This window comes from Genypterus blacodes, unplaced genomic scaffold (genome assembly GCF_046128005.1).
Source record: "Genypterus blacodes isolate CSIRO-AG114 ecotype Tasmania unplaced genomic scaffold, CSIRO-AGI_Gbla_v1 ptg000449l_1, whole genome shotgun sequence".
Taxonomy (NCBI): domain Eukaryota; kingdom Metazoa; phylum Chordata; class Actinopteri; order Ophidiiformes; family Ophidiidae; genus Genypterus; species Genypterus blacodes.
The window spans coordinates 68,292-82,500 of NW_027467218.1; the positions used below are offsets into that span (position 1 = coordinate 68,292).

General features: G+C 46.7%; 1 protein-coding gene across 1 annotated transcript in view; it reads right to left on the minus strand.

The window, feature by feature from the left end:
- Positions 1 to 14,054: 14,054 nt before the first annotated feature.
- LOC142990044 (cortexin-3) overlaps positions 14,055 to 14,209 on the minus strand; it is a 252-nt gene continuing 97 nt past the window's right edge. The window contains exon 1 of the mRNA XM_076139767.1: positions 14,055 to 14,209. This exon is cut by the window's right edge and continues 97 nt beyond it. Coding sequence (XP_075995882.1) covers positions 14,055 to 14,209 — 155 coding nt within the window.

The following is a 14,209-nucleotide window of genomic DNA, read 5'->3' on the forward strand; positions in this document are numbered from 1 at the left end:
GGCCTGCAGATGTCACTGGTGCATCTTGGGAAGCAGCTGCTGGAGGACTGCACAGGACGATGATGTCAGAGCGCTGATGCCCAATGGAGCTCCGTTCACCACAGACTGGGTGAGATGATTTGGGATCATAATGATGAACTCATAATCTGTAATCTGATGTTCAGAGGCAGAGATAGTTTCATATTGTTGTGTTGTTTACGGTGCAGCAGCATTAATCAACCCTCGTTGTTTTATATTATTTAGATACTGTATATTCACCTGATCTTTTATTATAGTGAACTAAATGATAGGAACATGAGGCCAACATGGTTACATTCCATCTGTCATTCTTTCTGTGTGACACATTCCACATTTACACAAGCAAAATACATGCAAATATATAACAACTTCAGATTTTGCATATGAGAGAAGTTGCCATTGTTTTGCACAGCGAGCTGGGATTCACCACCGTGCGTCTGAGACTTTGTCTGAATTTGCATATCTGTTGTTATTGTTGAGCTTTCCTGTCCTCAGATGAACTTCTGTTTGGTAATTAACAAGATTGATGAACCTGTCCATTATTTATTTTTGTAAACATTACATTCCCTCCAGTTTCCCTTATATATCTATAGATATGTATATACCTGTATAATGAGCTCCTCTCTGCTGTGCTGCACCACACTGATGCACTTATATTGATCTGTTCCCGCTGACACACGTCTGAATGAATACATTAAAAGTGTGTTTGTGTAAATGTACAGTGGACGGTGCAGATTTATGTTATTGGTTTTCATATTGTTGACAGAAGAGGAGAATTATGAGCTCCTGTCCTTTTCTTTATTAGAATCCCAGTTCATTTATATTTATGACCTGCCAATCACCCACTAATGTAATGAATCAGATTTCGTACCTTTCAGTAAGTATATTGTCATAATTCCTAATTTCTATCCCTTTCTGTTACCCTGACCGACATCAGTGATGAATTAGCTGTCAAACCAGCTGCGATTTATGATTCAAAGTGGGAGATTTTCAGCCCAGAGACCAAATTCCCTGGTCCCACACGTAATCACCGCTCAGAAAGTGATGTGAGAGTGTTTCCCTGCTGGCACTTTGTGTTTACAGTAAATGGGATGTGACAGAAGAGGCAGGGAAACCAAAGCTCCTGGATACTTTGAGCCGTTCTTCATCACAGCATCAGTGACAGACCAGAGTTCATACAGACGCTCTCACAGCTCTGATGAAGTTTGTCATTGTGTGATTAGATGTTTCTTCACCGCTGCAGCAGTAAAGTTGTGAGATGAGCTTTGGGTCCTGGGCGTCTCCTTAACAACCCTTTATCTCCTGTTTAGTGGATCTCTCATTTTCTGCTTTTACATCCGGTGATGAAAGGATAAAAGTATCTATAAACTCAAAGGAGGAGTAAATGATCTAAAACCTTTCAGATGATCCCACCAGGGCTCACACAGGCAGGAAAGTCCTGGAAAAGTCATGAAAAACAAATTAACTCAAAATGTTTAGGAAAGGTTGTATAATATTCCTCTTCTTTGTGATATCTTCTGTTTTATACGAATTGTTATTGAATATAATTGAATGAGACTCACAGTAGGGGGCCTGGGCCTGTCCCTGGTGTCCATGCCTGTAACCATAGTAACATCGTCTCACGGCATCTGCGTGCCAGGCATTGACACAAACCTGCGTGTGGTTTACAGAACACATGAAGAAGAAAACTCTCTCTTGTATGGGGACGACCGTACAAAAGGAAACGCAGGGAAATCTCTATTAGTAAACATGGAAATATTCAGACTAAATAGATTTCCCAGTGACAGTGAGTGAACTAAAAGGATAAATACTCACTCATACTCAGTTATAGAACCGTCTGAGTCGTTTCCCTCAGTCCTCTGACTGTCTGCTCCGTCTTCCACTCCCTCGCCTTCTGGCCTCAGCCGGGCTCATCATCGCTGCACCTCGACACCCAGCAAGGTCGCCGCTCCACCGCCGAGGTGCGGCACAGACGCCCCCACCAGAGTGGACAGGACCGCCACACTGAGAGGCAACACCAGAGCCTAAAGCAGCCGTTAGCTACCAACAGGGACTCCTACACGTGACGTTAAGCTCAGTGGCTCAGTTTCACACCTCTTTTATGTGGCTGTTTGTTTTTAAAATATGCATCTACACACACCAGATCAGACTCTGACACTCTGAAGCCTGGTCTCATATTTCAGGAACCTTACAGGAGCTCAGTGAAGCTTTAGAGTCGTGTTCCTTTGTCTTAACCTGCCAGGTCTCTGCTCTTTCTACCTGAAGACTCCTCTGGCCCCTTCTGCCTCTCTATCCTTTCTCTGTCCTCGTCTCCTTTCCTGCCACAGGGGGGCGGCGTGCGTCTAAGCAGAGCGGCACCGCCATCAATGCCTCAGACCCGCTGAAGATGACGGCGCTGCACTGGGCGGCTCGGCGCTGCCACAGGGAGGTGGCCCAGCTTCTGCCGAGGCAGAGCTGCTGCTGAGGCAGAGCTGCTGCTGCTGAGAGCCACCGCCTCAGCAAGTTTGACAAGGAGGCCTTTCACATCGCTATGGATACGGGCAACACCGAGCTGCTTATACTGCTACAGGTGGACGGAGGGGGGGAGGGGGGGCAGTCATGAAAGAGTGATGGAGGACAAGAGAGAGAAAGATGTGAGACACTGAGGGTGAGAGAGAGCAGAGAGTCCATTAATTAATCAACCAAAATGAATAGATTAGCAGCTCCAGCAGAGAGGAACACAGACGAGACCCTCAGAGACCATCAGAGTTATTTCAGCTCCATCTTCAAGTCAGAACACTTTGGTGTGTGATCAGGAAGCAGAGATGACAGAGCAGCAGAGGAGCAGAGCAGCAGAGCGGCAGAGAAGCAGAGCAGCAAACGTGACCCAGCACGTTCAGCCCCGGAACAATGACAGGCCAGACAGAGAGAGAGAGAGAGAGAGAGAGAGAGCGAGAGATAGGGAGAGGGAGAGAGAGAGGGAGAGAGAGGGAGAGAGGGAGAGAGGGAGAGAGAGGGAGAGAGGGAGAGAGGGAGAGAGAGATGGACAGATAAATTAAAGGGAAAGAAAAGGAGACATAAAAAGATAAATGAGAGTGGAAGGGGGGGGCGAGACAGAAACTGAAAGGAGGAGGAAGAAAGTCAGACGGCGAGAGATGAAGGGAGTGGGCAGATTAAGGAAAAGAGAGGGAGAGGAGGAAGAGGAGACATAAATAGATAAATGAGATGGGAGGGAGGAAGATGGACAGAGATTAAGAGGAGACAGAAACAGAAAGGAGGAGGACAGGAGACAGACGGAGAGACAGATGAAATGAGATGAACAAACAGACGAGCGGAGGGAGAGAAGGAGGAGAAAACAGCGGCGAGGCGTCAGAGGGCGTCCGTGCTCCTCGCCCTCCGCCACATTATTTCACAAACGCATTTTGATGTTTGCAGAGTGGAGCTCCGGTTGGACTCCCGGCCGTCGTTGCTATGGTTTCAGCGGCCGAGCGGCATCTCCATGTCAGACAGACATGTTGCAAACTCATTTCCCGGCGAGAACAACAAGAACCAAAGCGTATGGGCGCGGAGGGGAAGGAGGTATTGTTTGTGTTGTGCAGCGAGGCCTTATGTAAGCGCGGCGTGCGGGCCTACAGGTGGTGCGGAGGAGGAGGGTCTATACAGCAGCGTTAGATAACTCCTCTCCACGGACGCCACGGCGCCAGCCAGGATAAAGATAGTCGGGCCTTCATCAGGAGGAACGTGTGTGAGTCAGAGGAGAGGGGAAGGCAGCGACGCCCACCTCAGCCCCCGGTGTTAAATGCTCTCACACATGGAGGAAGAGGAAGAGTAGGTCCTTAGGGGGTCTTCCTCTGCCTGGAGCTCAGAACAAAGAAGAGCGAGTCAACAAAGAATCTCCAAACAACGCAGACCTGGACCGCTTCACTCGGTGGAACACGTGACATCACATGATTCATCTCCGTCTCCGTGAGTGCAGAGGAAGTCTTCATCCTCCTCCCATAAACCCACCATGGCCCCGCCGTCCCTGTCGCTCGTTCTGATGAAGGACGAAGCCCGAGGCGGCGAGAAGCCAAACCGCACTGAGACTGAAGCGTGAAGAGACGAGCGATGAAATGAACTATTAGTTTAAAGACGACAGCCTAAATCTATTTCACCCCTCGTTTCTTATCCACCATTAACCGTAAAGCTCCGTCCCACACTCCCGATAAAGACACACTCCCTCACTTTCACCAGCGCACTGCAGACGGAGGTTCACCCTAAAGTCTGCACAACCCAAAATAACAAAAGCCACACGAACAGAGAGAAGAGTTCCAGAGCTAATCCACACTGAGATGTAATCTGCTCCTGCTAATCTGACTCCTGTACTCTCATCTGGTCTGAACACGTTTGTCCTCACGCAGGCTTTTCATTATGTGAGTGACTGAAAGCAGGAAGGTCGCCTTTGATGCTTTAACAGCATGGCTGGAATGCTGGAATAGAGCAGAAGGCAAAATCATAAAGCCTACAGGAGCTGTGGGGTAGAAATAAGAAGAGGTAAGAAGGGAAGGTGAAAAGGGAAGGTGAGGTAAGAAGGAAAGATGAGAAGGAAAGACGAGAAGGTAAAGTAAGGAGGTAAGGTAAGAAGGAAAGGTAAGAAGGTAAGAAGGGAAGGTAAGGTAAGAAGGGAAGGAGATGAGAGAGGTAAGTGGAGAAGGAACAAGGAAGTAGATTTGATTCCTAAATGTCCTGAAGCTGTGCTGTGTGAACCTGAAGGTTGTAAAGCTTCATGTTGACATGTTCCAGGTGCTTTAATGTCTCATCTCTGTTGCGTAAGGTGTGAATGTTACATAAGACAGTTAGTGTATATTTATACACAACAGCCCGAGCGTGATGTCATTGTCGTCCTTGGTAACAACACAAACCAATGATTACCGTCAGGAAAGGAGGACGGCCCAGCTGCAGAGGAGACGGATGCTCAGCGCGCTCAGAGGGTCATCACCATGGTGACGGACCAACACAGCAACCTACCTGGACTCGGCCAGCACTGCAGGGGCAGCAGAGGGAGTGGGCTGATGAAGATCTGAGACCCCAGGAGGTCAGGAGACACTTAGGCCGGGAGCCGTTAGAGACGGAACAAGGAGAGGAAGAGTGACTGACGCTGGTTTGTCGTTACCAGAAGCTGCACACACTTGGATACCATCCCTATCCATCTTTGTCCCATTGGCCCTGTGTGTAACCTCCAAGCTGCAGAGAAGCTGAACACTAAGAACAGATCAGACAATGAGATATTATTATTATTAATTATGAATGTTCCAGTTTTGGCCCCTAAAATTAGTTTCAGTTCTCAAACTCATTGAGAAAAAGCCGTAGTGTTGAGATGAGACAGACGGTGCCTGGAGGTTCATGAATGATCTAATGAACATATAAAGAAGGAAACCAGCTGCTGCAACAGATTGTTCTTTATCTGCTGTGGTGACTTTGCCAGCCAGCGCCGTCACAGGCTCAGTGGAGGAGGAGCCTCGGCAGGCCACGCCCACTTACAAGAGGACGCCAGATCCACGAAGTTCACAGAAACCACCATTGCTTCTGTTATGCTACATATTAGCACGTCAGCAGAGTTTTAGGGGTTTGATCACAAAACTAAAACTCTAAAAAGGTAAACAGATCGTCGTTAGAAAGTATTCCTGCTTTTGCTTCGATTAGACTCGCTCTCATTCACTTTAATGATTTATTCAGTGATGCAAAAAGACAGGAGAAGGTTTTACATAAATCTATTGGACCTCATGTTTATCAGCTTCATTGGAGTTTCTCAGAAAAACTGAGCCTGAGCTCTAAACCACAGACCACCTTGGTTTTGGCGTCTGATGCTTCAGGCGACTTTGGCTGCACGATGATTCAATCAATAATCTCGCTGCTTTTCCAGAAGCTTAAAGAAAGCCGCGAGCAGCTGGAGCGACAGCTGCAGGAAGCCAAACGGAAAGCCCAAGAGTACCGCGAGCAGCGCCGGCAGGAGGAGCAGGAGGCAGAACAGAACCGCCTCAGACTGGAGCGGACCATGGCCCAGCCAGACTGGAGCGGCAGGAGGGGGAGCAGCCACCCATTACAGAGCAGGAGGAGGAGGAGGAGGAAAAGGAGGAGGAGGACGAGCCAGAGGAGGAGGAGGAAGAGGAGGAGGAGGTCGCGCTCCAGCAGGTTGTTATGCCTGTGAGTAAAGGTGAGCTGGAGGTAGCGGAGGAGAGAACGTCTCCAGAGAAGGGCCGGGGCGAGGCCGACAGGTGAAGGTTCATAATGATCACACATGTATGATAACAAGAGATAACAAGTCTTTTGATGGAAGAAAGGAGGAAGAATGCTGTAAATATTAATGAATGAATGAAGATGTGACTCAGCCTCCATAAGAGAGGAAGCTGAGTCACAATGATCCACCAAGACTGATGACAGCTTCATCCTCCAAACACAGAGTAAGGACGGCCAAGGACCAGTCTGCTGCCAGAGACAGACAGACAGACAGACAGACAGACAGACAGACTCTAGCTGAGGGTTACAGGGTAATGATGGGATCTGGATTAAAGCTTCTACATTAAGTTTGAGCGGCGTTGTGGGTGAGAGGACGTTTAATATTCATGAGGCGTTCAAAGACCCTGCGAGCTTTATAATCACTGATACTTATAAATACTTTACAGGCCAACTGGCAGAACAAATTCAGTTTTTAGCCCAGTGAAGAAAATCTCGGTTTGTGAGTCTTTCAAAAAATACAACATTTAATTCCTGCATGAGTCACAACGACAAAACTGGAAAACCATTTAAGGAGAATCGTTTTATTTTCACTAAAGAACTAGAAATACATCCTGTCTTCTTTATTCTATTAACATGTCAGCAGCACTTATTCTTCTTTGTTTAGTCTTTCTGTTCTGTGTTCACGTCCTATTTGATGACTTTCTCATGATATTGCAACTCAATCAACCTTTGACCTCCTCAGGAACATTAAGGGTTAAGCTTTGATTAGCTGATTCCTTATTTAATATTTTAATCAGAGGAGTCTTGAGTCTTTAGTTTGAAGCTGGGGAAGTAAATTAGTTTGCAGATACTGAACGTAAACATCTGCTGGTCCAAACATCTGCTGGTCCAAACTACAAACATTCAACAAAGCTTCTTCAAACATTCACTGTCTCCAGAGGATGAACCCCGATCTCATCTGACCTTTTCCGAATGCCCACACCAGAAGGTGGAGTGTGCTATCACGGAGCAGGGTGTGTGTGTGTGTGTGTGTGTGTGTCTTTGTTTGGACCATCTCAGTGCCATTAATCATATAAACGAGGCAGCAGCTCCAGCTTGTGCTTCAGCAGAGGGGAGGGGAGGGATTGTTAGTGTTTGAAATCTCTACGCGATGATAAAGGGGAATGTTAAGTGGAGGGTTCGGTTCTCTCTGCTGAGCACTGACAGAGTGTTAGAAACCCTCTCACACACACACACACACCTCCAGCCCCTAAAGGACCAATACTCTGCTCATCTCAATAAAAGCTGCATTAGCGTTCTCTCTCCCCAGAGGATGAACCTTTTCTTTTGTCCAGCACCAACGAGGACCAAAGTTCTGCTCTTCTAATGCGTCAGTTGCTGATCACACTCCTGCGGCCCACAGGAGGAACCTTGGCGGTGTCCTCTAGCGCCCCCCTCAGGACAATCTGTGCTCACTTTGTGTTTCTGTTTGCGAAGTTACAGCCGAGTGTCTTCCTCTGTCGGCCGTGACGTTTTGTTTTCCTCAGGGTTTGTTTCGGTTTGTTGCCGTTAATCACAGTGAGATTGATGTGATGTGATGTCGTTTGTGATCAGATACGATCATGACGCAGTTACAGGAAGAGCTCTTATCCACGTTATCCAGATAGACGCTGTGTGTTTGGGCTCAAGGACACTTAAGCAGCACGACAGCTGCACTTGATCTGTTCTGGGAATGAGACGTGTGTTCTGTGATACAAGTCATGTGGAACAGGAACAAATAACACGTGTTGTTGGCTTTCATGCTTGGTTGTTGCTATTTTGTTGGTTGAACTCTTCACCATTGCATTACATTACGATCATTTGGCGGACGCTTTTATCCAAAGCGACTTACATTACTTTATATTACCACCCTTCGCAGAAGGGGGAGCACTTCAGGGTTCGGTGCCTTGCTCAGGGGCACCTCGGCAGGGACTCGAACCGGCAACCCTCCGGTTCTTAAGCGGAAGCTCTACCCACTCGACTACTGCCTCCCTTCACCTACAGCCACAAAACACGTCGCGGTCAACTGATTGATTGAATAAAAGACAATAATTTGCGTTAGTAAATATTTAATGCGCATAACTGGTTGACATGCAATCAATGCTCATTATTTCTCTCTTTATTACCCCATAATTAAGTTTCTGACTTGTAAACACATTGACTGATGCACTTCAACTCTTGCTGACTGCAGCAGCACTGTGCACACTGGGCTAGCACATGTTTGTGGAGTATAGAACTACGTAAGAATGTCATTTCCAGCTTTAGTTCTGTCATAAGACTCAGATCCATATTTACTAACCCTGCTTCTTAAAGCTGAAGCTCTGTTGTGGTCACTATGCTGGGAAGCTCCCAGTGTAGAAGCCAACAGCAGCACCCTGGGGCGACCACCAGCTCTCTGTCAGCTTTACCTTCAGGTGGGCATGAAGCAGCTCAGCGGTTTGATGCAATGCGTCTTCATCCTGCAACTGCCGTCTTCCTCAGATGTATTTTTAAAGGGGAAAGTGTCTGAAGGTGAACGTGACAGAGCGAGTCCACACTTAGAGGAGGCATCACATCGCTGCTGTCAGCTTCTCTGCCCTGCCTGATGCACAATCTATCCTCTGGTGTTCCTCATGTATTCTGAAGGACCCAGATGCAGATATCATGTACATATTTACATTTTGGGTCCATTTTGAGACTTTATGATGTTTTCTGTTAAAAGTTATTCTCCCTCACTGTAGCACTGCTGTGCTCACAGGGCGCAGACACATTTGTCTGACCTCTTTTTCTCTCTCTCCCCAAACCTGGAGCGATGAGTTTCAGAGCAGAATATTTTAATCCTCCAGCATTTTTTCCCATTTTGGTTCCATTACGTTAATTAGTTTTGCAGCTCTCCTATATTTAAACTGAAGCTATTTCAATCTGCAGTTTGTGCAGAGTTGCTGCTCCGCTCCTCTCCTCTCCTCCCCCCCTCACGCCTCACTGGCATTGTGTGAGGTTATTGTAAATGTTACCTGCTCTCAGATATGATACGTCTGACTGGCAAATCAATGAGTGCGGTGCGGCTGAGGCTGCTTGGTGTCCTCTGCACGTTCTGCTGCTCCTCTGCTCGCTCGCTCGCTCCAGCCTGCAGTGAAGGAATCTCAGTGTGCACAGCAGAGCAGAGAAGGAATATAATGCAATTATCGCTGGCTTTTCTTTAATACCAGTCGTCATGCATAAAGCATGACTGATATTGATCCAGCATTGTTAATGTTCTCCACTGAATGTGTGTGTGTGTGTTTAGATTGGAGAGTAATTTGTGAACAAATGAGAGTTAAAAGAAAGAAATGAAGGTTTTGATTCAATCAATCTCATCTGTTTCTTTTTTCTTTATTACGTAACAAATCAGTCAATCTATCATCGATTTGTTTTTCATTTTTGGCACTAAATAAAATTGAAAACTGATTTTCCACTTATTTTTAAATTATATTCATCACTTTCTTTTTAGTTTTAGTTTTATATTTATATTATTATTATTTGTGTTTTTACAAAATATTTCCTCAAGAATGAAGAATTTTCTATTAGGACTTTCTGATGGTTTTCATGAGTCACAATTTGTCGCTCTGTCCAATAAATAATTAGCAATTAGCAACAAATTCAAGGTAAATAAATGTTGAATAAAATGAAAAGTCAAATTATAAAATGCCTTCAGATTCTCACAGATGCAGGAGTTTCCCTCTCTCCCTCTGAAACAGCAGGAATCTCATTTAGGAGAGCAAAGCCTCAGATTTCTGCTCTTTCCTCCCCACAGAGAGTTGAAGTGGAAACTCCTCCCATGTAGCAAAGTGCTGAATCTGAAGAGAACCTTTAAACTGTCCGTCTGCACTTCCCCCTCTGTCCGTCTGCACTTCCTCCCCCCCTCTGTGTGTTCGCCTCCTGTTTGAAATGCTGCTCCGCTTCAGCGCCCAAACCCCTCACACCTCAGGCCTGTGAGATATCAGCAGCTTCTGTAAGTAACACGATGAAGGTGCAGGTGGATTTGTAAGCCAAACTCACAGACACGGATCTGTTCGCCTCCTTGCCTTCACTCCGGTACAATAAGGCGTGTTCCTCAGCGCGGTGCGAGGAAGATAATTACACATCAACATATTCAGGGTTTGTGTCAGAGAGACGATTGTTATTCAGTGTGGTGTTCAGGTCTCAGCTCAGCTCATAGTGTGAGTGTGTGTGTGTGTGTGTGTGTGTGTGTGTGTGTGTGTGTGTGTGTGCTGCGAAAACTGAAAAGCTTTTTTTGCTGTTTCAATAATTAGGCTTTTCTCCAGAGGAAATGAACCTAACGCAGCTCCATAGGCAGGAGATTGTTGGATGAATATGAAGATAATTGCTTCTGATTTCTCTCCATTCAGTCAATGTTGGACACATTCTTCTTATTTCAACAATCAGACCGTGTCCTTTATTGTGACTTCTAACTGTTGTTTTCTTGAAATGTCCATAAACAATCTGCCAGAACGATGACATCATAGCAGAACAAATCAGCTCACAGTGTTTGAGTGTTAGGGGGAAGACAGAAGCAGACGAGTGCAGCAGAGAGAAGAGAGAGCAGCGAGACGTTTGATCACAGCTGGAGAGCTCAAGAACCTAAACATGTTTAAAGGGAATTCCTTATGAGCAGATTGAAGGCCAGAAAGTATTTTGTTGGTTAAATTCTTGTGTTCTGCTCTATCAGAAGAGCCCGTATAAAACAGCCCATTCTCTCTCAGTGTGCAGAGTGGTGCGACAGCAAGGGAGAGAGGATAATACAGCAATAATCCCAATTAGACCCTGGATGAAAACGAGAACATTGCAATCGGAAACTTAATTCCCCTTTAAATTGTTGTGTTCTCACTTTGGCACGAGGTTTTGATTCTCTGGGTCTGAGGTTTTCGCCTCGTGTGCGTCTGTGCGGGTGCGTGGCTTTCGCCCGGAGCCAGACGAGACCAGGCGTCTGGGCTCACAGGAAACCAATCCAGACACCTGCTGGCTGCCACTGCCAGCCTCTGATAAAACGTGAAAAGAATGTGTTTGGCCCCGCGGCTCAGGCTGACGCCTCCAAAAAGGGCAGAGTGGGTTAGAAGAATGCTTCCCTCTTTCCATCATGTTTATCCTTTGTACCTGCCACTTTCACAGCCCGCCGAACAAACTTAATGAAATGAAACACATCAAAACACTGTGATCATTTTTTATTAGAAATAGAACGGCAGCTCGGGGCGAAAACAGATCGAAGGAGAACGACTCGACTATAGACAGGAAACGGCTGCCGGAGCCACCGAGCCACAGCTACGACATCAGGATTAAAGCACTTCACCATTGATCATGCATGGAGGGACAATCTGCAAGAGGAACATGCACGGAAATAAAAGAAAAATCATAATTACACATCACCTCAGCACAACATCGCAACATCTGCGATACGTAGGTAAAGGCCACAGCAGATCACGAGAACATCACACATCCAAAGAGTGAAAGTCCACTTCCTGTCCCCGGCAGGTTTGCACTGATGCGTTTTTTTCTTTTTTCTTTACATAAGCAGGTTGAATGACATCTCCGTGAAGTGCAAAGACGCCTTCGTCCACAGCGACCGGCTGCTTTCAGTCTCTCAGCTACCTACGATACTGTAAACAATCTACACTATAAGGCGCACAGTTGAAAAGTTGCCCAACAAAAGAGCCACAACGTCAGTTCGTAAAGGGATAGATGTGAAAAATGGGCGGGCGGGCGCCATCTTCCTCACCTTCATCGTCCTCGCTCTGTGCAGATCTGGCATACCAACTGTCAATATACCAACTGCAGGCAGTAAAATGCTGTTAGGTTTCATTCTTCAATGAGCACAAAACACAAAACTACACTTAGACCAGAAGATGAGCTCATGTTCTGTCCTTTTCCTAAACATCGATCTATTAGTTTGTTAAAATAGGCACACGGTACAGCACAGTAAACAGTTTGTCTTTTTTTCAATACCTCTTTTGGTTTTTGACATCTAAGACGTGGACACCGAAAGGTCCATCGCCACGGTTACCAACTCCAAACCGCAGACACCGAACAGTTACAGCAAACTGGCCGCTGGTGATGGCTCAGCATCCACACCTCTCCAAAGCGTTAAAGGGTTAGAGCTTTGACCACAACCTCCCCCTGCAGCTGATGCTCCACCAGCAGTTATGACCCTGTTACCAGACGGTTATGATCACCACACGTCACACACACACACACACACCACCTCCTATGAAGACATAAGGCAGTAAATCCCTCCTGCATCCATGTTCTGGACCTCTGGTGTCCGTCTTCAAATCAAACAACCACATTTGTGATTTTGCAGATTCTAGCCACATCATTTTTTCTGTCACACTGTTGTGCTTTAGAGTTTTGGACGTATTTCCCAAACATCCAGGCAGCCACTGGCTTCCGTCCACTTCAGTAGAATACAAAAGTGGATTCTCACAAACTGGTTAACGCCTGTTTGAGTCGTGTCTGTCATCACAGTGTAGAGGCCAACCACAAACAGACCCAACCTCACTCTCCCTAACCCAATAGGAAACAGATTGAGGATAATTAGAGCCGAATAGTGAGACAACGGCAGCACTCACCGTGTTTGCATGCAGTGAATGATGGGACTATTTGTCCGTGCGGCGACTGGAGCCAAAATCCAAGGCGAACACACGGACGGAATTATTCTGACTACATGACGTGCTGAGTCATCGCGGTGTGAGACGAGTCCTCCTGCTGACCGGAGGCCTCTTGGGAACACTAAGACCTTTACATGCCTGAATTAATCTATAATGTCGGAGTAGGCGTACTTTAGTAGAGTCTCTAGAGTACAGAGTTGTTATCGTTATCGGTATCGTCTGCTTTCAACGCGTTTTCCTCAATTTGTTCGATTTTTTTCTATCTCACTCCATCAGAGCCGTTTGTGGCGTTTGTTCTGGTCCGCTGGAGTACGACGCACATTGATCCAAAGGTCCTAGACGAAACGCGAGTCAGCTCTGAGAGAGGGAGAGAGAGAGAGAGAGAGAGAGAGAGAGAGATAAGGTCCTGTGAAGACCTCTACCACACTGAACAATCAGGTCAACCGTCCACACAGGTTTCCCCCCCACACGCTCAGCGATCCAACAGAAATGAGTGGAAACCAATGGCTGCTCAGAAACAGGAAAGCACACGAGCAAGTCTAACAGTCGACAGTGTGCGTCTGAGAATGACCAGCAGGGATGTAAAGCAGTCATGGCACTCAGTCTCCAGAACACCGCTACGGTCCTTCAAGACAAACAGAAACAAAAAAAAAACTGCTAATCTGCGTTAGATTGAATTATTTTCTCTGCTAATGTTTTTTCTTTATCTTTTAACACTGATTGTCTACATTAGCGATATAAATCTAAGACGTTTACGGACGTAAACATGGTAAAATGTAAACACTGTCATCCAAAGAGGCTTGGATGGAGGAGATTTGACCCTGTGGAGACGTGAGGCTATGCTAGGCTAAGTCGTAGGCAGGTGAGACGGGCGAGGAACGAGGTAGACTGCAACCTCAGGACAACTAATGCATTATGGGTGAACCTTTACCGGCTCTAGTGCCCGACCTGGAGTCATCAGGGATCATGAAAGTTTGTCATCTGATTGATAACCTTCTAAGCATAGATCCGTTTGTTTTGTTTACAGTTGAGAATTTACTGGTTTGGCAGGGAAAAGCTGTTGAATTCTAATTGGCAATCACCTCGGCGACGATCTGCCGCGGAAGGTCCAAGTCTGGTTCTCCCCGGTGATTCGGCTGCCATTTGTTCTCGCGCGTCAGCTTTCAAAGGGGCCGAGCGCGGTTCCTCGTCCGGCGCCGGTCCTCAGACGATGCGGTAGTCGAACGTGTCCTTCTCGGTGTGGTCCGTCCAGTTGGAGGACGGCATGCTGCGGTACGGATCCAGCAGGATGCGGAAGCAGCGCACGATGAGGAGCGCCAGGAAAATGAAAAGGAGCAGCACGAAGACGAAGGCGGCCT